General features: G+C 46.2%; 2 protein-coding genes across 5 annotated transcripts in view; one reads left to right on the forward strand and one right to left on the reverse strand.

The window, feature by feature from the left end:
- Positions 1 to 20,141, reverse strand: part of ZSCAN2 (zinc finger and SCAN domain containing 2) — a 23,478-nt gene extending 3,337 nt beyond the window's left edge. For 2 of the 4 annotated variants that reach the window (XR_014810406.1, XM_084968526.1), the window contains exons 1-2: positions 20,026 to 20,141; positions 17,501 to 18,010 (exon numbers count right to left, since the gene is read on the reverse strand). Coding sequence is in view for 2 of the 4 variants with exons in the window: in XM_084968526.1 (XP_084824652.1) it covers positions 17,501 to 17,906 (406 nt within the window). In the remaining 2 variants the exon portion in view is untranslated. Of the gene's footprint in view, positions 1 to 17,500; positions 18,015 to 20,025 lie in introns of all 4 variants that reach the window. The other 2 variants (XR_014810405.1, XM_084968525.1) reach the window with 1 other exon arrangement.
- LOC146401614 (uncharacterized) lies at positions 19,736 to 23,153 on the forward strand. The gene is made up of 2 exons (XM_084968559.1): positions 19,736 to 20,919; positions 23,035 to 23,153. The coding sequence occupies exon 1, from the start codon at positions 19,747 to 19,749 to the stop codon at positions 20,278 to 20,280; it is 534 nt and encodes a 177-aa protein (XP_084824685.1). The 5' UTR covers positions 19,736 to 19,746; the 3' UTR covers positions 20,281 to 20,919; positions 23,035 to 23,153.
- Positions 23,154 to 26,500: the final 3,347 nt, after the last annotated feature.

The following is a 26,500-nucleotide window of genomic DNA, read 5'->3' on the forward strand; positions in this document are numbered from 1 at the left end:
TTTAATAGCTAAATAATATTCCATTGCTTGTGTGTGTGTGTGTATCTCATCTTTATCCATGATCGGTCAATGGGCACTTAGGTTGCTTCCATGTCTTGGCTATTGTAAACAATGCTGTGATGAACACCAGGGTGCATGTAGCTTTTCAGATTATAGTTTTCTCTGGTGCTCAACTAAATTTGATGAATGAATGAATGAGTTTCTTATTGGTGCCACAGAATCTTCCCTAAAGCTCAGTCTCCTTTCAAATAGAGCTTATACAATAATTTTGTGCATTAAAATACATCTTGGAGTTCCCACTGTGGCACAGTGGGTTGACAGTCTGACTGCAGTGGCTCAGGTCACGAGTTCGATACCTGGACCTTGTGCAGTGAGTTAAAGGATGGTGTTGCTGCAGCTGTGGCGCAGGTCACAACTGTGGCTCAAATTCAATCCCTGGCCCAGAAACTTCCATGTGTCTTGAATATTGCCATAGAAAGGTCTAGTGTTTATAATCATATTCGCTTTTAAGTAAGACAGACAAGGTGACAAGGCACCTGCCATAAGGACTCCATCTGCAGTGGGAACCTACAGATAGACCTCTTGTCAGTAAGACAAAATACCTACCTTCCAGAGACTTGTCAAACTTTCTACCTAGCAAACATTTGGGTGAAACAAATCATGAGAGAGGACTACTGGAAGAATATGCATTCCCTTCCTTAAATGAGAGACTCTGAAGTCTATCCCAGGGAGTTCCCATTGTGGCTCAGTGGTAAAGAACCTGACTAGGATTCATGAGGATGTGGGTTCGATCCCCGGCCTTGCTCAGTGGGTTAAGGATCCGGCACTGCCGTGAGCTGTGGTGTAGGTTGTAGACATGGCTTGAATCCAGCGTTACTGTGGCTGTGGCCTAGGCCAGCAGCTACAGCTCCAATTCGACCTCTAGCCTGGGAACTTCCATATGCTATGGGCGTGCCTAAAAAAATAAAGTCTACCCTGGGATTAAGCCAGAACATCGGAGAGCTGTGAGCCTGGATCACACTATTCTGATGCCAGCAGAACTGTGTTCACTGAACTGCCTGTTGGTTTAATGGCCCTGGCTCACATGGATGAACATCTAAGAAGTGTCATTAGAACTTAATGGCTGTCAGGAACATTAATGCTACCAGGAAATTGTTGATGACATTGTTTATACCTTGTAATGTCCTCTTGATCAGCCAGAGGAGGGAATTTCACTCTGATGGAAATACCAAAAGGAACTGTTCTCCTGAATAATCTGTGTCTGCATCAGGCCCTGAGTGTGGCTCCCTTGTTGCCTTGCCTGCTTGGAAGCTTGGAGTCAAAAGCTCAGAGTAGGATTGGTGTAGGCCGGAAGCAACAGCTCCGATTAGACCCCTAGCCTGGGAACCTCTGTATGCCTTGGGTGCAGCCCTAAAAGGACAAAAGACAAAAGACAAAAAAAAAAAAAAAGGGTCAGAGCAGGAATACTGGATATTTTTACAGCATGCTATTTGTGTGTGTGTGTTTTTTTTTCTTTTAGGGCCATAACCACAGCACATGGAGGTTTCCAGGCTAGGGGTCAAATCAGAGGTATAGCTGCCAGCCTATACCACAGGAACACAGGATCTGAACTACGTTTGTGACCCACACTGCAGCTCACAGCAATGTTAGATCCTTAACCCACTGAGCAAGGCCAGGGATCAAACCTGCCACCTCATGGTTACTAATCAGATTCATTTCCGCTGTGCCACAACAGGAACTCCAATTTGTGTTCTTTCATTTCATTTTTTTCCCCCCAAGATTTTCTTCTTTTCTATAATTTCTTTGTGTTCTATTTCTGTAAGGTATCTTCAACCCTTTTTTAAAACTGTAGCATATACAGAAGTCAATGCTTTCATTAATAAAGATGATAGCCTTATTATTATAAGACCTAACATCAGATATCAGACCTCCTGAGAAAGTAGTTCCATCCATAATAATAATTAGCAGAGTTATTACAAAGTCCTAGTGACATTTCCATGGTTAATGCTGATTAACTATTTGAGGTTAGGTGCTCAATTCACTGATTATTAGTCTCTATAAGTTAAAGTAAATTTCCATGTATACACAGGATAAAACGTGGCATGTGTCTCTCAGGTAGGACTTAGGTTCTGCTCATGCCTTTAATCAATATAAGATCGTATTTAAACTTGCAAATAAGCAAATTTACATTTCATGCTCACACTAACATATATGCTGCTGGGAATCTGCGGTCCTCCGGCCCCCCTCCCATAGATCTCCAGGGGATGGAGGTCAGCATGAGGGGCACCAGCAAGCTCCAGCTTGGCTAGGGCCAGGGATTCTGTGCTTCCTTCATGCCCTACAAGGCTGTTCTTTTGCAAATTTCTAGCATAGAGCTCTGCAGTCGTATCTCTTCTTTTTTTTTTTTTTTTTTTTTGGTCTTTTCTAGGGCCGCACCCGCAGCATGTGGAGGTTCCCAGGCTAGGGGTCTAATTGGAGCTGTAGCTGCCCAGCCTACGCCACAGCCACAGCAACGCAGGATCCGAGCCAAGTCTACAACCTACACCACAGCTCAACACCAGATCCTTAGCCCACTGAGTGAGGCCAGGGATCGAACCCGCAACCTCAATGTTCCTAGTCGGATTTGTTAACCACCGAGCCCCGACAGGAACTCCCATATCTCTTCTATAAGGACCTCCAGACTGAGGCCCTGATTCATTTTCTTCAGGCTAACATGACTCCAAACCCTTTTGTGATGACTTCAATAGTTGTTCTCTTCTGAATAGGGACAACAGTTAATGAGATTTTTCACCTTAAATCAGAAGAACTGCTATGTTCCTGGCTGAGCTCAGAAGGAGCAGAAAGAAAACAACAACAAAAAGTCAAATTTTGTTTTCAGTGAGATTAGAAGGAGATGAATTTGCAGGCAACAAAATACACATAAGGACTTCCAAAACTAGCAGAGACTGGCAGAAGCCAATGAGGGAAAAAGTGAAGAGAACAGCTTGGAAAGTAGGAGGCGGGGGGTGGGGGTGGGGTGCTGGGATGGGGGCATGCAGGCAGTGTATCTCAAAAAGCTCAGGCAGAAAATAAGTTCCTGCGGGTCAGGGGCTCACCCTCAAGGGCACGGGTGCATTTGGGGACCGGGGTAAGTCTGTGGTTTAGAGAAGCAAGGGAGGTAAGGCTACAATTAGAATCATAAGGATGAGCCATGTACGCAGGAAGCTTTCTGTTTTCTTTTCTTTCTTTTTTTTTTTTTTTTTTTTTTTTGTCTTTTTGCCTTTTCTAGGGCCGCACTCGCAGCTCATGGAGGTTCCCAGGCTAGGGGTCCAATCAGAGCTGCAGCCGCTGGCCTACACCAGAGCCACAGCAACGCGGGATCCGAGCCGCGTCTGCGACCTACACCACAGCTCATGGCAACACTGGATCCTTAACCCACTAAGCAAGGCCAGGGATCGAACCCACAACCCCATGGCTCCCAGTCGGATTCGTCAACCACTGTGCCACGATGGGAACTCCCACTTTCTGTTTCTATAAAGCAGAGGAGAGACCCTTGACTCCCACACACGAATAATGGGAAGTACTGCTATTGAGAACTGTGACCACTTTTCATCCCTACAAAATGTTAAGTGAAGCAACCACTTCTATGAGGGAAGACCCAAAGTAGTTGATGAAGAGACAATAGAAAGAGAGGAAATTCGAGCTGGGAAGAAGGGAACAAATCCAGAGAAACGAGGACAAGATGGGGAGGAACACAAACGAAAACAGGCGCCTTGGAAACACAGGAAGAGGAAAGGAGAACGCGAGAAAAGCAATGACGGGAGATGGAAACAAAGATGGACTATGGATTTTCCATTGTGGCTCAGTAGTAATGAACCCAGCTAGCATCAATGAGGATGTGGGTTTGATCCCTGGCCTTACTCAGTGGGTTAAGGATCCGGTGCTGCTGCGAGCTGTGGTGCAGGTTGCAGATGTGGCTCGGATCTGGTGTTGCTGTGGCTGTGGCATAGGCCAGCAGCTCTGGCTCTGATTCGACCCCTAGCCTGGGAAACTCCATATGCCACAGGTGCAGCCATAAAAAGAAAAAAAAAAAGTGGAAAAAAAAAAAGAATGAAGGACTAAAGAGGATGATAGAGGAGTTTCCTTGTGGCACAGCAGCTTAAGAATCCAGCGTTGTCACTGCTGTGGCGAGGATTCAATCCCTGGCCTAGGAACTTCCACGTGCTGTAGGCACAGCCAAAAAAAAAAAAAAAAAAAAAAAAAAAAAAAGGAAAAAAGACAGAGAGACAGAGGGAATGACAGAAATCAAAGTGAGACAAAAGGAGAATCAATACATATACAACTAGAGTTGTCAAAAAAGGACACTAAACCAAAGGAGTAGAACAAATCCTTGAAATACAAAATAGACACTGTACACAGAAAGGTACACTGTGTGCCAAGGAATACTAACCCAGGGTGGTTAATAATGAGAAGGTACAAAGCAAAAAGCTGGCATCACTTATATGAGGGAGGAGAAGCAAATGGTTTCAGATTTCTCTCCAGTAACATTCAACACCCACAGAGAGTGCAGCAGGAGCTACCAGACATGCAAGAAGAGAATAAGCATGCCAAGGGTTTTATGTTCAGCAAAGCTGTCCTTCAAGTATAAAGTTTACAGGCCAAGAGCTTTGAAGATACACAAATTTGCAGAATATTGTTCCTATGGTCCTTCCTGAGAAAACTATTAGGAGAGGAATTTCAGTCAACTACGAGATAAGGCAAATTCTAGAGCAAAAGGACTGGAGCTGAACACTTGATAAATTCAACTTTAGAACGTCTAGAACCGCTGTGATGAACATATAAGGGAAAAGAATCTGAAAAAGGATACATATTTAAAGAATACATATTTATATATAAAAAGCTGAATCACTACTTGCCCACCTGAAACTAACATGACATGGTAAATCAACTATACTTCAATAAAAAATAAAAAATAGAACAACTGTAGCGATTAGGGTGATATAAGAATGTAGATGTAGAATTTCTACAGCGATGTAGAAATGACATCCTAACCGAGATTGGGGTTGCAGGAAAGAAGGTGGGATGTAGGATATATTTGTTGACTGTCTCATCTGTATACCTGGGAATTCAAAGAACTGCCATTCAAAATTGGCAGTTCCTGTCGTGGCTTAGTGGGTTAAGGACCCAGCATTGCCATGAGCTGTGGTGTAGGTCAAAGATGTGGCTTGGATCCAGTGTGGCTGTGCCTGTGGCGGAGGCCTGCAGGGGCAGCTCTGATTCGACCCCTAGCCTGAGAACATCCATATGCCATGGATGTGGCCATAAAAAGAAAACATTTTTAAATAAAAAACAAAATTGGCAAGTTATACTCATATAACTGAAGTATAGGAGTCTTAAATGGTATAAGATAAACATTAGTGTAGATAAGATTACTGATGGAACTAGGGGAGTAGGGAGGCAGGCAACTACTTCTGTCCGATGTTAAAGCAAATTGTAAAATCTCAATCAGTAAAACATTAATAGATAATCAGACCAATGAAACAAAACCAAAACTCCAGACTCAATACACAGGCGAACTCAGAATGTTATACATGTGAATTCCAAATTTAATACAAGTGGCACATGAATAGACAGATCGGTGGAACAGAACAAATAATCTATATGACCATGGGAATTTAATGTTAATGTGTGATAAGGGTGGCCTCTCATATCCATGGAAAAAAGACACCACATTCCATAAATGATGCTAGACCTAGAAAATTTCAGGTGGACCCCTACTAGGACAAAGCTCAAAGAGATCAAAAGTTTTAAAGGGAAAAAAATCAGTATTGAACTATTAGACAAAAATACAATAGAGGCACTCCCACTGTGGCTCAGCAGTAATGAACCCAACTAGTATCTATGAGGATGTGGGTTTGATCTCTGGCCTTACTCAGTGGGTTAAGGATCCGGCGTTGCTGTGAGCTGTGGTGTAGGTCACAGATGTGGCTCCGATCTGGCGTTGCTGTGGCTGTGGCGTAGGCCGGCAGCTGTAGCTCTGATTTGACCCCTAGCCTTCGAACTTCCATATGCCGTGGGTGTGGCCCTAAAAAGACAAAAAACAAAGAGAATTTCTGTCATTTGGGGGCCTTTAAATGTGATACGTCATAATTTGTGTGACTATCTTCTATTATCTCATTGCAGAGGCCCCTCTGGGCAGAATCCAGACCCAATAATGCCCTCACTGTCTGCTGCTTAAGGACCAGTCCTATCCTCCTTTATGTAGACAAAGATGCCAAGACTTACACTCCAAAGACCAAATGGAGGCCGAAAGTTCTTTTAAGGTTGACCTCTGACAACACAGAGGCACAGGAGCCATTCTAAAGGACAGGAAAGAGTACCCATCAGGCTTTCTCCCTTAACAACGACCTCCAAAAGAAGTCACTGAATGGGGAAGGATGAAGAAGCCTGGCCCCTTCCAAGCTCCTCCTCAAGAAAGGCTGACACTGGTGAAATCAAGAGTACAGAGTACACTCAACCGCAGCCAATTTCCTCCTTTTTTGTTTTTTTTTGTTTTGTTTTGGGTTTTTTTTTTTTTTTTTTTTTTTTTTTTTTTGCTATTTCTTGGGCCACTCCCACGGCATATGGAGGGTCCCAGGCTAGGGGTTGAATCGGAGCTGTAGCCACCGGCCTACGCCAGAGCCACAGCAACACTGGATCCAAGCCGCGTCTGCAACCTACACTACAGCTCACAGCAACGCCAGATCGTTAACCCACTGAGCAAGGGCAGGGACCGAACCCGCAATCTCATGTTTCCTAGTCGGATTCGTTAACCACTGCGCCACGATGGGAACTCCTCCCTCCTTTTTTTGGTGGGTAGTCAATTAAGAAAGTGAAAACTCAGAAGCTGGTGTGGCCAGATACAAGAGGAATATCTTCATCAGTATGCAATGAGTAGAGATAGGATAAGAAGGTAGGAACTGGGAATTTTCTTTAGAAAGGAACTTCACCAGGAGTTCCCTGGTGGCTCAGTGGGTTAAGGACCCAGTGTTGTCAATGCTGTGGCACGGGTTTGATCCCTGGCCTGGGAACTACTACATACTGAGGGTGTGCCAAAAAAAAAAAAAAAAAAAAAGAACTTCATCTGTAGAAATAGTGTTTGCTACATCAAGATAAGTATATTTTGTCACTGAATGCAGGGAGACAGGCTTCTGAGGAAGCCAGCTTGTGCAAGTGGTAAGAAGGCTCAGATCTCTGGTAGAGGAAACTCAGAGATGAGTCAGGCATTAAGGAAATAGAGAAAGAAGGGGTCTCATTTTCTAAATGTCTTGATCACCTCCAAGACTCTGTGGCAGGGAAAAAGTTCCCTTATCTACACAGAGACTTCAATTTTTTTTTAAACTTTTTTTAAGGGCCGTACCCACAGCACATGGAAGTTCCCAGGCTAGGGGTCAAATCAGAGCTACAGCTACCAGCATACACCACAGCCACAGTAATGCGGGATCTGAGCTCCGACTGCAACCTACACCATAGCTCATAGAAACGCCGGATCCTGAACCCACTGAACGAAGCCAGGGATCGAACCCGCGTCCTCATGGATACTAGTCTGGTTCGTTACCATTGAGCCACAGGGGAACTCCTACACAGAGACTTTGAGCCAAGGGTTTTGCACTGTGCAGTATAGTTTAAAAGATGATGACATATACTCATCTTATGTGTATACATATATTATAAGTATACATAATATATACTCTTTATTCAGATTGTTATTTTCAGACAGTGTAAGTATTGTGAAGGAAGTAAAATAGGGTGAAGAGCGAGCAAGCAGGGGTGCCGTCAGAGTCTACAAAGACAGCTCTTCTCAGAAGGTAACACTGGGTGAAGATGGGAATGCTGTTCTAACTGATTGTGCAATTGTCTATATGATACCAATCTACTTTATTCATTCACATGCTCCACTGTAAGCTCAATTAACAAGCTTGTTCCTTTTGGGTAGAAGACTTAATTATCCACTTACTCATAGAAAGAGCCATCTATACTTGACTGAGATTAACTTCAGGTTTTAGAAAGTATAAACAGATTGTCAACAGATTGTTTACATTTTTGTTTGCCACAGGATTTTTTTTTTTTTTTTTTTTGTCTTTTTGCCTTTTCTGGGGCCCCTTCCGCGGCATATGGAGGTTCCCAGGCTAGGGGTCTAATCCCAGCTGTAGCCACCGGCCTACGCCAGAGCCAGGGCAACGCGGGATCCGAGCCGCATCTGCAACCTATACCACAGCTCACGGCAACGCCAGATCCTTAACCCACTGAGCAAGGCCAGGGATCGAATCCACATCCTCTTGGTTCCTAGTCGGATTCGTTAACCACTGCGCCACGACGAGAAATCCTATAGATCAGGATTTTGACTCTTCTGCTACACTGCAATACTTCCTCCCAGACTGTACAGTATCTTTGAACTTTGTTCACAGTATCTTTTTTATATAAAACACTTTTTTCCCCTGTTTCCTTGAGTTCGATTTAGCTTTGAAGATTTCTTATTTAAAATTAAGAAGTCCTAGATATATTTCCCTGTGCTGTCTAGTCACTTATGATAGAACATGATGGAGGATAATGTGAGAAAAAGAATGTATATACATGTGTGACTGGGTCACTTTGCTGTACGGTAGAATTGACAGAACACTGTAAACCAACTATCAGGGAAAAAATAAAAATCATTTAAAAAAATTAAGAAGGTCTATCCCACTGCAAGATTGCAACAATATTCTTATAGGTGACTCCAGATTTTTCACAGTAGAGTTCTATAATTTATCTGGAATTTATTTCTGTGTAACTTAGGAAGCATGGATCTATTTCTGTGTAAGTTACAAGGTAGGGATCCAATTTTAGTTTTTCCAAAATGGTTAAGCCCGCTGACCAAATACCATTCACTGAGTGGTTCCTAACTGCCAGAGGACCCTTACTGGTTAGTAGACAATTGTGGCTTAGTCTAAACCAACGGTTTCTGTATTTCCTGCCCTCGACATGGACTCTAGACTCCTGTGCACAGCACAGTCCCGTGGATTTCACAGGGCACACGTGTCCCCCTGCCTGGCCCTTCTCTCCCATGCTAGAAAGCATATCAGAATAAGTGTGAGGAAGATTCATGTCAATATGGGGATAAAACCTGAGTCTGCTGTAATTTATTTATAATGATGAGATAACTGGTCACAAACTTTGGCACTTTTTTTTTTTTTTTGACTTTCTGCCATTTCTTGGGCCGCTCCCGTAGCATATGGAGGTTCCCAGGCTAGGGGTCGAATCGGAGCTGGAGCCACCGGCCTACGCCAGAGCCACAGCAATGCCAGATCCAAGCCGCATCTGTAGCCTACACCACAGCTCACGGCAACACCGGATCCTTAACCCACTGAGCAAGGCCAGGGATCGAACCCACAACCTCATGGTTCCTAGTCAGATTCATTAACCACTGTGCCACGACGGGAACTCCAACTTTGGCACTTTAATGTGCATTAGACTCAGAATTCTTATAAGGCTCCTCCCACCTGATTGTGACATAACGCTGTGTCTCAACACCACAGTCAGACCACTGGTCTACAATGTAGAAGTGGAGTTCCCACTGTAGCTCAGTGGTAATGAACCTGACTAGTATCCATAAGGACACAGGTTTGATTCCTGACCTCGCTCCGTGGTATTGCCGTGTGCTATGGTGTAGGTCACAGATGCAGCTTGGATCCCAAGTTTCTGTGGCTGTGGCAGAGGCTGGCAGCTGCAGCTCCGATTCAACCCCTAGTCTGGGAACCTCCATGTGCTGCAAATACAGCCCTAAAAAAAAATAAAATAAAATGCAGAAATGATTCTGTAATTCTGATACAGCTGATGCCCAAGTGGGATTCTCCCCATCTGGCTGCTGCCCTGGCAAGCCTGGTGGGAACCTGATAGCACCTGAGTGACTGGCAGAACTCTGACTTCTTGAAAGATGAACTGGTGATGAAAACAGCAAGGAGCTGTTATCACTTTAAATGAATGACCGCCAAACATTTTACAATTCTAATGTTCCATCTCTCTCAGCGTTATGTATGGTATACACCACAAATATTTTTTTTTTTTTTTTTTGCCTTTTTGTCTTTTTGTTGTTGTTGTTGTTGTTGTTGCTATTTCTTGGGCCGCTCCCGCGGCATATGGAGGTTCCCAGGCTAGGGGTCGAATCGGAGCTGTAGCCACCGGCCTATGCCAGAGCCACAGCAACGCAGGATCCGAGCCGCGTCTGCAACCTACACCACAGCTCACGGCAACGCCGGATCGTTAACCCACTGAGCAAGGGCAGGGACCGAACCCGCAACCTCATGGTTCCTAGTCAGATTCGTTAACCACTGCGCCACCACGGGAACTCCCACCACAAATATTTAAGCGAATTAAAAGGGATTGTTTTGAACTTGACAATTGTAGCTTTAAAGACATATGCCTTTACAAGCCTGCAACACTCTCCAATCCCATTCTCATTAAGAAAAAGGACTGTTATTTGTTATCTGTCATTGAGGGAGCACTTTGCTGAGGCAGCAAGGTCAAGATAGGTAAGCTGCTGCTTATGTCCACCAAGAACCAGATGTGTCACTGGGGATGGCGGGACAGCTCAGCTGTGACTCTTCACCTCACCTGTTGGACAAGAGTGGGTTTGAAGTCACTTGGTGTTTGAAGGAGATCTTGTTAAATTCTGCTACGGTTTTTTTTTTTTTTTTTTTTTTGCTTTTTAGGAAGGCATATGGAAGTTCTCAGGCTAGGGGTTGAATCAGAGCTACAGCTGGGGGCCTACACCACAGCCACGGCAATGCCAGATCCGAGCTGAGTCTGTGACCTACAATACAGCTCATGGCAATACCAGATCCTTAACCCACTGAGCGAGGCCAGGTATTGAACCCACAACCTCATGGTTTCTAGTCGGATTTGTTTCCACTGTGCCATGACGGGAACTCTGAGCCATGGTGCTGCATCTTAGAACCACCAGCTTTCAAAACTCCCTCACTGGGCCACACCCCAAGCCAAGTAAATCAGAAAATCAGAGTCTCTGGGAATAGGATCCAAGACCCCCTTGATTCTGATGTGTGGCCAAGTCTGAGAACCAGAGGTCTAGTGCTATGGTTCTCAAAGTGGAGACGGAATCAGGATTGGCTGCAGGGCTTGTTAACCCCACTGGCTGGACCCTGCCCCCAGAGTTTCTGGTTCAGTAGGTCTGAAGGGGGACCCAGGAATTTCATTCTTAACACAGTTCCACATGAGACTGACAATGCTGGCACAGGGACCCCACAATGCACTAATGGTTAAGGACTTACATGTCAGGAATTTATCGATTTTAAGCCCCATGATTTTCCCTATGCTCCCCCTTGATGGCCAGTTTTTCTTCTTTTTTTTTTTTTTTTGCTTTTTAGGGCTGCACCTGCGGCATATGGAAGTTCCCAGGCTAAGGGTCAAGTCAGAGCTATAGCTGCCAGCCTACACCACAGCCACAGCAACGCCAGATTCAAGCCATGTCTGTGACCTACACCACAGCTCACGGGCAACATCGGATCCTTAATCCACTGGGCGAGGCCAGGAATTGAACCCACATCCTCATGAATCCTAGTTGGGTTTGTTAACTACTGAGCCACGAAGGGAATTCCCGGCAGCAGTTTCTTTCTCAGGTGATGGGGCTTCTATGAGATAAAATCAATCTGTTGGGAGAGGAATATTTCCCTTTTCACCCTGACGCTGCAACCACACTGGTCTGGGATTATCTGGCAGATGCCACTGTAGCATGAGCCCCCTGGTCTCCAAGTTCTAAGGGTATTTTTCTGCTTGCTTCTTACAGAAAGTTAGTTAAATCAGAGAACAGTTTTGGGGAAAAGCTGTCTCAACTCTAATGACTACACTTTCTGAACCAAAAATTGGGTCACATAACTTGAGAAATGACTCTTGGCCCCAGGGTCCAGGCCTCTTAGGGAAAAGATATGAGACATTCTGAGAGGTATGGCTTGGCTGCCAGCTATTGGCATTTTGAGATACTTTGATGCTTTACAAGGACAAAGTTTTGTTTTGTTCTTTTTTTTTAGGGCTGCACCCACAGCGTATGGGAGGGTACCAGGTCAATTCGGGGTGGCAGCTGCCAGCCTACACCACAGCCACAGCAATACAGGATTCAAGCCATGTCTTTGACCTACACCACAGCTCACGGCAACACTGGATCCTTAATTCACTGAGCAAGGCCAGGGATCAAACCCGAGTCCTCATGGATACTAGCCAGGTTCGTTACAGCTGAGCCACAATGGGAACTCCTAGGACAAAGATTTTTATATCCAGGATTGCCCTGGAAAATTTGGGTTGCCATTTCCCAAATCACCAGGAAAAAATGGAAGTGTATGGAGTTTTTCATGAGTAATTTGTAACAAGAAACAGAGATAACTGGTGCTCTTCATGAGTGGTCTTTCAATAGGCCTGTGAGATGCAGGCTGAAAACACAGCTGCCAGACATGAACTCTGTGGGCCAATCTCATCTAAGCGAAAGAGCGCATCACTGGACGGATGATCTCTACCGGACCAGTAATGCCCTACTGAGGCTTCCAAGTCCAGCCTGCAACAAGTCCATTTTCTCTGGCGTTTGCACCCTGGGGTGCTTCCAAGACCAGCTCCTCAGGGCAGATGCGGCTTGAATCTGGCATTGCTGTGGCTATGGTGTAGGTTGGCAGCTACAGCTCTGATTTGACGCCTAGCCTGGGAACCTCTATATGTTGAGGGGGCAGCCCTAAAAAGACAAAAAAAAAAACAACAACAACAACATTATTATTATTAATGCATAATAATAATAATTAAAAGCATAAGTATGATAATATTCATCGAGTTTGCTAAATATAAGCAAAGGATTAACATGGAGCTTCCAAGAGTGAAAACCTAAGAGTAGGTGCTCTTTTGCTGGACTAAGCTGCCTGGCTCACCTACTGGTCTGAGAATTCTCCCAGGTCTAAGCTGCAATCTTATCTCTTCTTCCTTTCTAGATTTTGAAGTGCCCCTGGCTGTGTTCTGCCAAATTTGGGCTTGACCCACTATTTTGTTTTAAAATGAAAGCTTGGGAGTTCCCGTTGTGGCTCAGCGGTTAACGAATCTGACTAGGAACCATGAGGTTGCGGGTTCGATCCCTGGCCTTGCTCAGTGGGTTAAAGATCCGGCGTTGCCATGAGCTGTGGTGTAGGTTGCAGACACGGCTCGGATCCCGCACTGCTGTGACTGTGGCGTAGGCTGGTGGCTACAGCTCCGATTCAACCCCTAGCCTGGGAACCTCATATGCCGTAGGAGCAGCCCAAGAAATGGCAAAAAGACAAAAAAACAAGAAACAAAAATGAAAGCTTAGGAGTTTCTGCTATGGCACAATGGGATCAGCAGCATCTCTGCAGGTTTGATCCCTAGCCTGGCACAATGGGTTAAAGAATCTGGCATTGATGCCGCTTTGGCATAGGTCACAACTGTGGCTTGGATCTGATCCCTGGCCCGGGAACTCCATATGCTGTGAGGTGGCCAAAAAAGAAAAAAAGGGGGGGGGGCAGTTTAGCTTGGCTTTCTCAAGGAAAGGCAGATAAGTCTGGCATGAAGCAGCTGTCTGCCTCCTTCATGTACCCAGCAGATGAACTGCTCCGCACCTGCACGGAGGCAGGAAGGATTCATTTCCTCATCCCAACAATACTTACTGGGTCCACTATGTGCAGGGCATTGTGCCAGGTGCTGTGAGAGGTTTAAAGAGAAGAAAGAAAAAAAAAAAAGACAGGTTCTTTGACTTTGGGGATATTATAGGTTCCTAAAAGAAAGAAGACAAGTCTTCATATAAATAGAAAACAAGATGCAGTATGATAAAAAGTCAAAACAAGAAGGAGAATCCGAATGTTCTCGGGGAGATGACTTCTGGCAGAGGTCGTCAGAGATGCTCTTAGGTGGAAGAGGAGACAGGAAAGAGGAGCTGGCAGTAAGGACAGCTTTATGGAGCAGGACTCCAAAGTCAGGAACTCAAAGACAACCAAGATTTTATCACATAGGGATGCACAAGGCCATTCCACATCAAAATTCAGGAGCACAGGTGGCTGCTGGAAAGTACAGGCTGTGTTCAAAAAAACAGCAAGATCTGGTCTGAATGGAACAAAGAGCTGTGGCAAGTGGTGAGTCAGGGGAGGACCAGCCAGGGGCTGTCTGGGCCACAGGCTGCAAGCAGAACAAACCAATCCTGCTTGATGTGGAGACACTGGGAAACTCAAGAAAACATTTGAGCAGGACAGTGCCTGACCACTAGGGGAGGAGTGGAACAGCTGCAATGAAGGGGAAGGGGCTGAAGGCAGGTTCCCTTTGCAGGCTGCTGCAAGACATCAGGTGAAATACAGAGAGCCTGAGTGAAGGCGGGGTATGGGGATGAAAACGTCCATGGGAAATGCAAAGAGAGATGAGCTTTACCACGTTAACCCATTAATTCATATCCCATCTCAACTGGAATCACAAGATATTTTAACTGTGAGCACCTAGAGGTGCCTGCTAGTCAAATATTAAACAACTGCTGTCTAACCAGGCCTTGAAATGCCCTGTGGTGGAAAAGTGCGGCCAAAGGTCCTGAGCTGGACAAACAGACTAGAGGTCAAGCGGTCTTATGTTGAGTAAACGTTTTGAGAAGGGATGGAGTTAACTGCAGAGGTTTCTCTTGAGCAATCACAAGGAAGGTCGGGAGCATGGGTTAAACAAATGCAAACCAACAAAGACAGCAATCAGGGCCCTGACAAACCCACTCAGTCTGGGACATTCCTCATCTGAGATGTCCCATGGAAGATGAATGGCACAAGGCCCCTCCAGCAAGCCAGACAGGGAGGGCTGGCACGGTGGGGAGCCTGTCATTGCCTCAGAGACACCAGATGAGACCTGCAGCCCTCCAGGCCTCTGCCCTCTCTTTGGTGTCTGATCCTGAGGTTCACTACAAACTCGCTACATCCATCAGGAGAAAAGTAAAGGTTTTTAATAGGTTGAGAGGTTTTTGCTTTTTTAAGTAGGAAGAATAAAAGTAAAAGTTATTTTTCAGGGTGAAGAAAATCGGGTACTTTGCTTAAAACAAAACCTGGGATCTACCAAACACAAACTCAGCAAACAGGCTGAGTTTGAATCCCGGCTCCATCACTAACCAGCTGTGTGACCTCAAGGAGGAGCTTGAACTTCCATTTCCACATCTGTAAAATGATGGATCCTTGCTAGCTCATGGGATTGTCAGTGAGATGGACATGGAGGTGCTCAGGGCAGTGCTGGGCTCACAGCAGGCCCCCCAAGACCCTTTATTCACATCTCACAAGTCCCTGGGCATTGTCACAATTCTGCCCCCAAACTACCTGCCCTTTCCAGCCTCTGAAACCTCCAGACTAGATGCCTCTGAGTTTGTCATCTTAGTCCTCATCAACATCCCCCCCCTTTTTTTTGCTTTGCTTTGTAGGGCCATATCCACGGCACATGGACATTCCCAGGCTAGGGGTCCAATCAGAGCTGCAGCTGCTGGCCTACACCACAGTCACAGCAATGCCAGATCCTTAACCCACTGAGCGAGGCCAGGGATCAAACCCATGTCCTCATAGATACTAGCTGGGTCTGTTACCGCTGAGCCATCATGGGAACTCCAGTATCAGTCCTATCTCACACGTGCCCAATCTCCGCCCCTGCCATCCCCAACTCAGCTCCACCCCCATCACTGCCCGCCCAGCGCCCAGCGTATAGGCGGCTTCCTGGCTGCTCTCCTACCTCCAGCCTCTTCCTACTCTAATCAAACCTGCATCCTGTTGCTAAACCCAGCTTCCTCTCATGCCCTTCGGGTTCTAATTTAGAACCTGCTGAGGCCAAAGACATTCAGTCCAAAACTCCACCCACCTTTCCCCTAGACTTTACTTCCGCCACCTCCTAAAGACACACTCTGCTAGAGTTCCCTGGTGGCCTGGTGGTTAAGGATCTGGTGTTGTCACTGCTGCAGGCATGGGTTCAGTCCCTGGCCCGGGAACTTCCCCATGCTGCAGGCACAGCCAAACACAACAACGACAACAAAAAAAGGCCAAACCAAAACAAAAAACACTTTCCACTCCCATCAGCTAGGCTCCCTTACTGTTACCCAAACCATCCTACGCTGGCCCACCCTTCCGAGCCTCTGCTTAGCATAGCTCCGCTGGGGTGCCACACCCTTCCCTGCCCTGCGCCCTCCCAAAACCTGCTCCAGCTTCGACACCTGCTCAGGCTTCACGTCCTCCAAGAAGCCTTCTCTGACTTCTCCTCTCCTCTCCCCACTCCTTTCCCTGATCTTCACAGTTCTCATCAGCAAAAAGGTAGCCATCACTTCCCACGAGTCCTGAAACAGTCCTAGGGACCCAGGTAGGTCCCAATATCTGGTGATAGGGAGTCCAATTGACAAGTGAAGACCAGAATGGAGGCAGAGCAGTCAAGTGGCATGTGTGGACCCCACAACGTATTAATAACACAAGAGATGTTATATTTTGTATATATGTATATGTATATATGTATAAATATAAATATATGTATATATTTTTAGGACCGCACCCTTGGCATATGCAAGTTCCTAGGCTAGGGGTCAAATTAGAGCTACAGCCGCCAGCCTATACCACAGCCACATCAACATGGGATCCGAGCCGCATCCGCAACCTACACTGCAGCTCACAGCAATGCCAGATCCTTAACCCACAGGGTGACGCCAGGAACTAAACCTGTGCCCTCATCGATACTAGTTGGGTTTGTTTCCACTATACCACAATGAGAACTCCAAGAGACAAATACATCAACTGTTGCAAAAAGAGCACTCAAGTTTGGAATTAATCTTTTTTTTTTTTTTTTTTTTTTTGTCTTTTTAGGACCGCACCCACAGCATATGGAGGTTCCCAAGCTAGGGGTCTAATTAGAGCTATAGCTGCCGGCCTACACCACAGCAACTCAGGATTCGAGCCACGTCTGCAACCCACACCACAGCTCACGGCAATGCCAGATCCTTAATCCACTGAGCGAGACCAAGGATCGAACCTGCAACCTCGTGGTTCCTAGCTGGATTTGTTTTCGCTACACCACTATGGGAACTCCAAAAATAATCACTTTTTTAAGAAAAAAGGACTTTTTTTTTTTTAACTGCTAGAATGTAAATATTTAGATGTTTATTGTACAACAGGGTGAAAGTGCCAAGGAGTGATTTTTGGGGTCTTCAGCCCCTGCCCCTACAAAACTCCATCACTTTCCCAACCATTCTAAAGAAACACAGAAGTAAAAAGTGTGTTAACTAAATGCAGCTTCATGAGTAGACCTCTTAAGCCACTCTTATCCTGAGATCCTGGGACTGTCACTGCACATAACCAGGGCACTGTGGGATGACAATGTGCTGACTGCCTGCAGACAGAGTAGAGGGGTGGGGCTGACCCAAACTCAGTCCTGGTATCACCTTCTCCTCCTCCGCAAACACCACACTCCTCCATCTCAGAGGGGCGCTCCCACTCCCTCCCTATGAGGTTCCGCATCTCACCACTGTCCCGAAGAGTCTGGGTCAGGTCTTCCACCAGGGCCACCGCCTCCTCGCTGCTTTCGGGGCGGTGCTCTTGCAGCCAGGCCTGAATCTCCTTTGGCAGCATGGTCAGCATTTGCTCCTTGGTGTGGACTTCTGGCCTCAGCCAGCGCCGACAGAGCTCTCGAAGACGGCCAAGGGCACCCTGAGGCCCTCCGGCCCCCTCCTCGTGGGGGCTGCCCTTGCCAGCACTCTGGGCGAAGGGCTCGGAATCAGGGCCGTCCTCCTGCAGCACAGCTTCCTGCACCCAGGAGTCATCCTCCAGGATCATGGTAGCAACCTCCTCTTCCTGCTCGTCTTCCTCTTGAGGCACCTGGACTAAGGGGCTCAGAGGATTGGTTACTCTCGGTACCTCTGAGGCCATCATCCACGTTCTCTGGGGAATCACTCAGGCTTCTAACCTTGACCTTCAGTCTTCTCCAGCCCAGCTCTCTGAGAAGATAGATCCCTCCTCAAATTTCAATAAGGTGTCTGGCTAAGAATGAGAAAGAGAACTAGAATCAATACGCAATCTGTCCTAAAGCAATCTAACTCATAGCGGCCCAGAACAGGTCACCAAGTGATTCATACATCCGCAAGTCAATAGAAGTTTCCTGACCTTCTAAAAGGAAAAATGGCTTATTCCTGAGAATACCTCTATAACACAGGAAGTTAAGAAGAATCACAAGCACAAAAAATACAGTATTTTTCTTTCCCAAAGATGAAAGCATGAGCATCAGAAATTCACAGTCCTCCCACGAACCCAGGACTGACTTATCTTGCCCTAAGTCAGTTCAGACTTACTGCAGAGAGGGTGACCTTGCCCTAACATACAACTCAATCACACAACCTCACTGACCACCTAATAAGTTGAGATAATAACACCCAGCCTTCTTATCTGAAGGGGTCATCTGAAGGATTAGCAATGGTTCAAATGTCAAGGCACTTTGAGCCTCACTGGAAGGAAGGCAATTATCTCAATTGCTTTATTACCATATTTTATTTTATTTTTTATTACCATATTTTAAACCATGAAGTTTTAAAATGGTCATACTCTTAGATCCGGCCTTGGCCCTTCAGGAATTTATTTTTTTTAATCATCTTTGCAAACAGAAATTTGTTTGAAGGATGCACAACCATAACATTGTTTCTAAAAACAAACCCCAAAGAAAACACCTGACACCTTAAGAATCCAGCAACAGGAGAAGAGTTAATAAATTATGACACATGCATACAGTAAAATGTATTAAAAACTATGCTGGAGTTCCCGTCGTGGCGCAGTGGTTAACGAATCCGACTAGGAACAATGAGGTTGTGGGTTCGATCCCTGCCCTTGCTCAGTGGGTTAACGATCCGGCGTTGCCAGTGAGCTGTGGTGTAGGTTGCAGACGCGGCTCGGATCCAGCGTTGCTGTGGCTCTGGCATAGGCCGGTGGCTACAGCTCCGATTCAACCCCTAGCCTGGGAACCTCCATATGCCACGGGAGCGGCCCAAGAAATAGCAACAACGACAAAAAGACAAAAAAAAAAAAAAAAAAAAAAAAAAAAAAACTATGCTGATGTAATAATGACTACTTTTAGGGCTTTGGGAGGGTAACTGAGAGGGGTGTTTCAAAGAAGCTAGAAATGTTCCAGATCTTGATTTGACAATGGTTGCATAAGCGTGTACATATTAAAGATCTGTGCACTCTGCTGTATGTATTTTAAAATATTTTTAAAATTATGCTCCACAAGAATTATTAATCATTAATGATTTAAGATAATCCTCATAATATAAAATAAATGGATTAAAAACAAACCTGGCAAGGCAGAAAAACCAGACACAGTATGACCCCAATTCCTTTTAGAAAAGAACATATATACACAAGGAAAAAAATATGTATAGAAATTCTACAAAACGTTGACAGCAGTGAAACTACAAATTCTTTAAAATAAAGACTAAAAGGCAAAAGTTATTTTTAAAAATCATCACATCATAAATATTCAGATAACGCTCCTCCTCCCCCAAGAAAAGAAAATAGGGAAGGAAAAAGTTTTTTAAAAGAAAAAGAAAAGCTAGTGGAAACACCGAAGATCTCAATGTGCATTTACCAACTGGCGAGAAGAAACACAGGTATAACACCACTCTTTAATCTGGGAGCCCGGGAAACCGTTTTTAATCAGTTTAATTCGCTGCTTGACCCGGAGCAAGACACGCCCCCTCTGAAGCTCAGTTTCCCCATCCGTAAAATGAGGGGCTGCGCGGGATCGCGTCCAATGTGCCTTCCAAACCCTGCGACCAAGGCTGGACGTTCAAAGAGCTCACTGATAGGGAGAAGAGTCCACATCTCGTCGGTCTCTCAGCGGACCCCGCGCCTAAACCGGGACAGCTGGGCGCGCGGGACGCGGACAGCGCCCCCAACGCCCCTCCCCCAGCAGGGCTGCCCGCACTGGCTCCAGGCCCGTTATTCCCTCGCCTCGGGCTACTTCCTCGGCCGCGTGGCTCCAGCCCTGTCTCTCCGGGCTCACCTCTCCAGAGACCAGATCCTGCTCCTGCAGTCCCTCCGCGCGCAAAAGCGCCCCCGGGCACTGCCCGGCCCCTCCGGAGTTGCGGCGGCTCAAGCCCGAGGGGCACCGAGAACAATGGACGGGAGAGGCCTGCCCCCCACCGCGCTCATTGGCCACCGAGAACGGCCCCTGGAAACTCTCCTTTTCTACTGGCGGATCCGGGCCCAGCCGGGTGGCGGGAGGGAGACTGGGCCGAAGGCATTGTGGGAGATGTAGTCCACCTGGCAGACGCCCGACCCCGCCAAGGAACGGAGTTTGGGCTTGATAGCCTGCGCTGTGCGGGAGGGCCAGTGGCGGGACAAGCGGTTGACTGCAAGTCAGGCAACCTAGTGTGGACCAGAGCTGTGACCCGGGACAGGTCATTTCACTTCTTTAAGTCTTCCAGTTGTCTGCAAAAAAGGAAAGTTGGATGGAAGAGAACTGTGAACTGTGAACTGTGTGGCAAGTAGTATTGTAAGGCCCCTCGACGGCCGAAAGCAGTGCTTGAGCTGGAAAGGAATCTTCACCAGAGAAACCCCTTCTTGTGAGGCCGGCGCCCCTCCCCCAACTTGCAGATCTACTCTCGCACCTGGCTGTTGCACACCCCTTTGTTCCTGCGTCTGGAGGAAAGCCCTGTCTCGCCTCTTCTGCCGCGCACCTCCGATTCTTTCTTCATCTCCTTTTGTGTGGAACCTGCTTAGGCAGAGACACCGCCCGTGGCACACCTGCTCCATGTCTCCATTTTAGTACCTATCCCAGTGTTACTTATTGTTAATCTCAGCACTGGGAGGTGAGAATGGGAGATTAGCCTCTATTGTGATGTTCCCACGGTTGGCGCTCTTGAAGAATGGCTGCTCCATCACCATATGACAACAGGTGAGTAACTAACTGCCTGGAAACCCAAGGGGAAAATATAAGAATGAAGAGAAAGACAGTAATGGTTTGTGATAGAACAATCTGGTGTTTTTGTACAGAACAATTTTTGGGGGCACCCACAATCAAGTGACTGCATTTAATTTTCATTTAAATTTCACGTTCATGAAAATTTAATGTTCATTTCATGAGTGTTTGAGAAATGTTTCATGATTATTAGTGGGTTTTTTTTTTTTTTTTTTTGTCTTTTTTCTATTTCTTTGGGCCGCTCCCTCGGCATATGGAGGTTCCCAGGCTAGGGGTTGAATCGGAGCTGTAGCCACCGGCCTACGCCAGAGCCACAGCAACGCAGGATCCGAGCCGCGTCTGCAACCTACACCACAGCTCACGGCAACGCCAGATCGTTAACCCACTGAGCAAGGGCAGGGACCGAACCCACAACCTCATTGTTCCTAGTCGGATTCGTTAACCACTGCGCCAGGACGGGAACTCCTATCTTCCAATTTTTTTAATGGAATATACTCATAAACGCTCTTAGTATATTAAGAAAATGGTTTTTTGTCACAAAAGTTGCTATTATTTTTCTCAGTTTACTGTTCCCTTTTTGCTGTTTTTTTACATGTCTATGCTCTCCAAATTGTCAGTCTTGTCTTTTCATAGCTTCTGAATTTTTTGTCACTCTTAGAAAGTTTTTTGCACTACTCCGAAGATTATTTGAATTTCACGAATTTTTCACTAACTAACCTCTTGAACTAATTTAAGTATAAAGATGCAAAGCGAGGTTCAGCAGTTGAGTGCTGCATACTTGGTAGGATAGCATCTTAATTAGCCCAAAGTGACTACATGCAAACAGCACCACCTCCAGGCTGGCCTGAGAAGTCTGCACTGAGATCCTGGATGCAGAATTCCCAGCCACGATCTCTCCAATGACTAGCATTCCTAGACAACAAGATCTCCAAAATGATTGAGGATGATAATTCTTGGACACGATCCTGTATTAACAAAAATTTGTTTTTCCACTTTTCCATTCGCACTGGGAATGGAATTTACACAAAAGGGAAAATATTTGTTTGGTTGGGGTGGGAGGTTAGGGGGTCGGATATAGCCGAAAGCTCCCAGCAGCCTAAGAGTTCCTTTTCCTCTGCTCCTATCCCAAGCCAACCCATGACCACAAGAAACTGGCACTATGTTGTCACAGGAGAATCCTGGAACTGGCCATGTCTGTCCTCTGCCTTATTCTCTGAGAAGTCGGCCCTGGCCAATGTCAGCTTCCCCCTTATTGAGATAGAGAGCAAATCACATTTAAAACAAATTCCTTGTTGCCATTGTGGTTCAGAGGGTTAAGGACCTGACATTGTCTCTGTGAGATTTCAGGTTCGACCCCCAGCCTTGCTCAGTGGGTTAAGGATCCAGCATTGCCATAAACTGTGGCATAGGTCACAGATGCAGCTTGGATCTGGTGTTGCTGTGGCTGTGATGTAGGCCGGCAACTGCAGCTCCAATTCCACCTCTAGCCTGGGAACTTCCATATGCCTTAGGTTCGGCCCTAAAAGAAAAAAGAAAAAAAAAAAAAAAAAAAAGACCAATCCCTGGCATAATGGTCCTGGTACCCAAGCCAGTGCCCTAAGACCAGCTTGGGACAGTGAGCGAGCCCAGACACAGCCCAGTTCAGCGAATAGGGTTGCTCCTCCAAATGATGACAGAGGCTCTGATCTACTAGTGAGCACTCTTGGTTCGAAGCGTCAAAGGACTATTCCAGTTAATTTAAAAGGAACTTATTGAAAGAATGTCAGGGAGCTTACAGAGTACATGGGAGCTGAACCATCAAGCTTGAAAATAGTTAAGGACTAGAGTTCCCTGGTGGTTCATCGTTAAGAAGCGGTATTGTCACTGCTGTGGCTCAGGTTGCTACTATGGCTTGGGTTTAACCCCTGGCCTGGGAACTTCCATATGCCATGGATGTGGCCAAAAAAAAGAGGAAATAGTTAAGGACCAAGAAAAAGAGTAAGGCCCCCTAAAACCACAGCAGCAATCTCTTAGCAGAAACAACCGGGTCTGCCCACCCCAGAAGCCCTGGTGATGCTCCAGCCATCTCTGTTTGTCTGCCTTCTTCTCAAGGTTCCAAGACAAGGGAAAGTGCTTTTGGTTGAGTCTATCAAGCCTGCTCCCTGGACCCACCAGGATGAGGGGGGATTGGATAGAGCTCCTAGATTTCCCTACTAATAACCCCCACAAAGGTAAGTTCTCCAATCTGGAGATTGAAGGCCTCCGGGAAAAACTGGACAGAAACCGCATGTGTCACTACTTGTCTTTAGATGCTGAGCAAGAAGGAAACGCCCCAAGGAATGCTCAGCCTCAGGCCTTTGGGGAGCTCCCAGCTGATCTCAAGGTGATGGGGATGATAAAGATGGGGACGGGCAGATCCTGCTTTCCAGTCACCTCATCACCGTCAGGGCCCACAGCATCTGAGCAGATGAGCCCCCGCATTGAGGCAGGGGGGCCTTTGGGCCTTGAGGATGCAGGAAGGAACTCCCCCTCGCCAAGACCCCCATCATTGCTTAATCCAATCTACTTCCTCAATGACAGAACACGGTTGTACGAAAGGTGTGTCCCATTTTTGCTAATTATACCCCAGAGCCTGGCCACTGAGTGTGATTAGGAAAAGGGACAGTGTTGTAGGCATACCCGTCATGGCTCAGCTGCTAAAGAACCTGACGAGTATCCATGAGGACAAGTGTTGGATCCTTGGTCTCGCTCAGTGGGTTACAGATCTGGCGTTGCCGTGAGCTGTGGTGTAGGTTGCAGACAAGGCTCGGATTTGGCATTGCTGTGGCTATGGCCTAGGCTGGTGGCTACAGCTCCAGTTGGATCCCTAGCCTGGGAACCTCCATTTGCCTAAAAAAAATAAAATAAAATAAAAAAGGGACGGTGTTGTAGGATGCTGTAAGACCAGCCTAAAGAGAAGCGAAGGACTAAAGAGGGGCTTCATCATAGGAGTGACCAGACAGCAAGAGAAGCTGGAGAACAGGGTCAGGGAGATGTTTATTTTACAGAAGGAAGAGTGAACTGGCCCAGGAAGTGTCACTGAACAATTATGAAATTAAGCAAGTACATGACACATACCCTTGTGAAAAGAAGAGCTAGAGTGGGATTTCTTTTTAGAATGGAATTTTTTTTTATCCCCCAAGATCAGTATCATTTCCTGTTTTGTTGTTGTTGTTGTTTGTTTATTTGTTTTTAATAAATAGTTTGCATTTAGTGTGGCAGAGGGACACCCTTTGAACCTCATGTTGTCCCTTGGGGATTCGGGCTTTTCTCCTTCTCTGCTGGCCTGTGCTGGTCTGAGCTCCTCTGGCCCCCTTTGTGCCAAGGAGGAAAAATTTACAACCTCCGGCCAGTTCCCATGCCCTGTTCTGAACTGCTCTATTCAAGGATATTTCTGGGAAGACCAAGTGTGCTCTGGGCTGGACCAAATGACTCTGGAGGCAGCCTTAGTGTGGGAAGTGCTTGCCAAGACACAGAGGCACGCGTCACGCCAGGGGTGGCTTGAGAGGGAGGGGTGTTTTCGAGATCTAGCTCCATAATCTTCAGTGTCTCCCAAGCTAATACAAGTAAAGACTAATTATAAAAATAGAAAGAGGCGTTCCTGTTGTGGCTTAGCGGGTTAAGAACCCAACATAGTGTCCATAAGGATGCGGGTTTGATCCTTAGCCTCGCTCAGTGGGTTAAGGATGGGGCCTTGACACAAACTGTGGCGTAAGTTGCAGATGCCGCTTGGATCTGGGGTGATGCCGTGGCTGGGATGTAGGCTGGCAGCTGCAGCTCTGATTCCATCCCTAGCTGGGGAATTTCCATATGCCACAGGTGTGGCCATAAAAAGAGAGAAAAAAAAAAAAAAAAGGAATAAAATGTGGCTTAGGATCCAGCATTGTCACTGTTGTGGCACAGGTTCAATCCCTGGTCCAGAAACATGCTGTGGACACAGCCAAACAAACAAAAAAGAAGTAGGTCAGAGTTCCTATTGTGGCTCAGGATTGAGAACCTGAGTAATATCCATGAGGATGGCAAGCCATGGCCTCACTCAGTGGGTTAAGGACCTAGCGTTGCCATGAGCTGTGGCATAGGTTGCAGATGTGGCTTGGATCCAGTGCTGCTGTGGCTGCGGTATAGGCTGGCAGCTGCAGCTCCTATTTGACCCATAGTCTGGGAACTTCCATATACCTCAGGTGGGGTTGTGAAAAGAAAAAAAAAAAAGAAAAAGAAAAAATTTAAATATGTGCATGTTTGTACACACCACACACACACACAGTCCCTAGGCTGCTTAGTTCTTAGGCAAAAAAATTATCCCTAGAATATTTAGTTGACTATTGGAAACAGATAAAAAAAGGTTTTTTTTTGGAAGCCTCTAGTAAAAGGCATGCAAAAGAGGCTATAGAGCCTAATTTGCCTGTCAAATCAGATTACTGCTTCTAAAATAGTCCTTTACAAAATGATCAAAGTCGCTAACTATGAAATTTACTGAGCCCCATGACCTGGGAGGTAGAGACATCCCCAGGGAGTGATTTGGTGCCATAGACTTTCCCCTAACGGGCTTTTTTTTTTTTTTTTGTCTTTTTGTCTTTTGCCTTTTCTAGGGCCGCTCCTTCGGCATATGGAGGTTCCCAGGCTAGGGGTCTAATCAGAGCTGTAGCCGCCGGCCTACACCAGAGCCACAGCAACACGGGATCTGAGCCGCATCTGTGACCTACACTACAGCTCACGGCAACGCCAGATCCTTAACCCACTGAGCAAGGCCAGGGACCGAACCGGCAACCTCATGGTTCCTAGTCGGACTCGTTAACCACTGCGCCATGACAGGAACTCCTCCCCTAATGGGCTTTTACTATAGCATTTCACATGATTTACACACATACACACACACACACACACACACACACCTTGAATTTTTTTAAATTCTAAAACTAATGCATTCAGAAGTCAGAAGGAAAAATAAAGATGTATTTGAACACACAAAATTAAAAACATCTGCAAAGCGTAATAGGCCATAAATGAAGTCAAAAAAGAAATGGCAAAGTGGAGGAAATGTTTCTAACATGTGTGACAAACCAAGGGTTAAAGGTTAATTTCTCTTTTCTTTTTTTTGGCAGTGCCCACGGCATGTGGAAGCTCCCAGGCCAGGAATGGAACCTGCACTAAAACAGCAACCTGAGTCACTGCAATAACAATGCTGGATCCTTAACTCACTGTGCCACAAGGGAACTCCAAGGGTTAATTTCTAATTTACTATGGGTTTATACAAATGAGTATGAAAAAGACTGAGAACTCAATAGGAAAGTGGGTAAAGGATAAGGATAAAAATAGGCAGGTCACAGAGAGAGAGAGAGAGAGGGAGGGAATTCCCCTTGCGGCTCAGCAGTAACAAACCCAGCATATATCCATGAAGACTCAGGTTTAATCCCTGGCCTTGCTCAGTGGGTTAAGGATCTGGCATTGCTGTGAGCTTCGGTGTAGGTTGCAGATGCAGCTCGAATCCTCCATTGCTGTGGCTGTGGTGTAGGCCGGCGACTACAGCTCTGATTGGACC

This window comes from Sus scrofa, chromosome 7 (assembly GCF_054392235.1).
Source record: "Sus scrofa isolate SSC_HxYL_T2T_F1_AM1 chromosome 7, Sscrofa_HxYL_maternal_Yorkshire_Landrace_v2.0, whole genome shotgun sequence".
In the NCBI taxonomy this organism is placed as follows: Eukaryota; Metazoa; Chordata; class Mammalia; order Artiodactyla; family Suidae; genus Sus; species Sus scrofa.

Coding starts and splice junctions, on each gene's coding strand:
- LOC146401614 (XM_084968559.1), top strand. CDS start 19,747: ATGAGGGGCTGCGCGGGATCGCGTCCAATGTGCCTTCCAAACCCTGCG.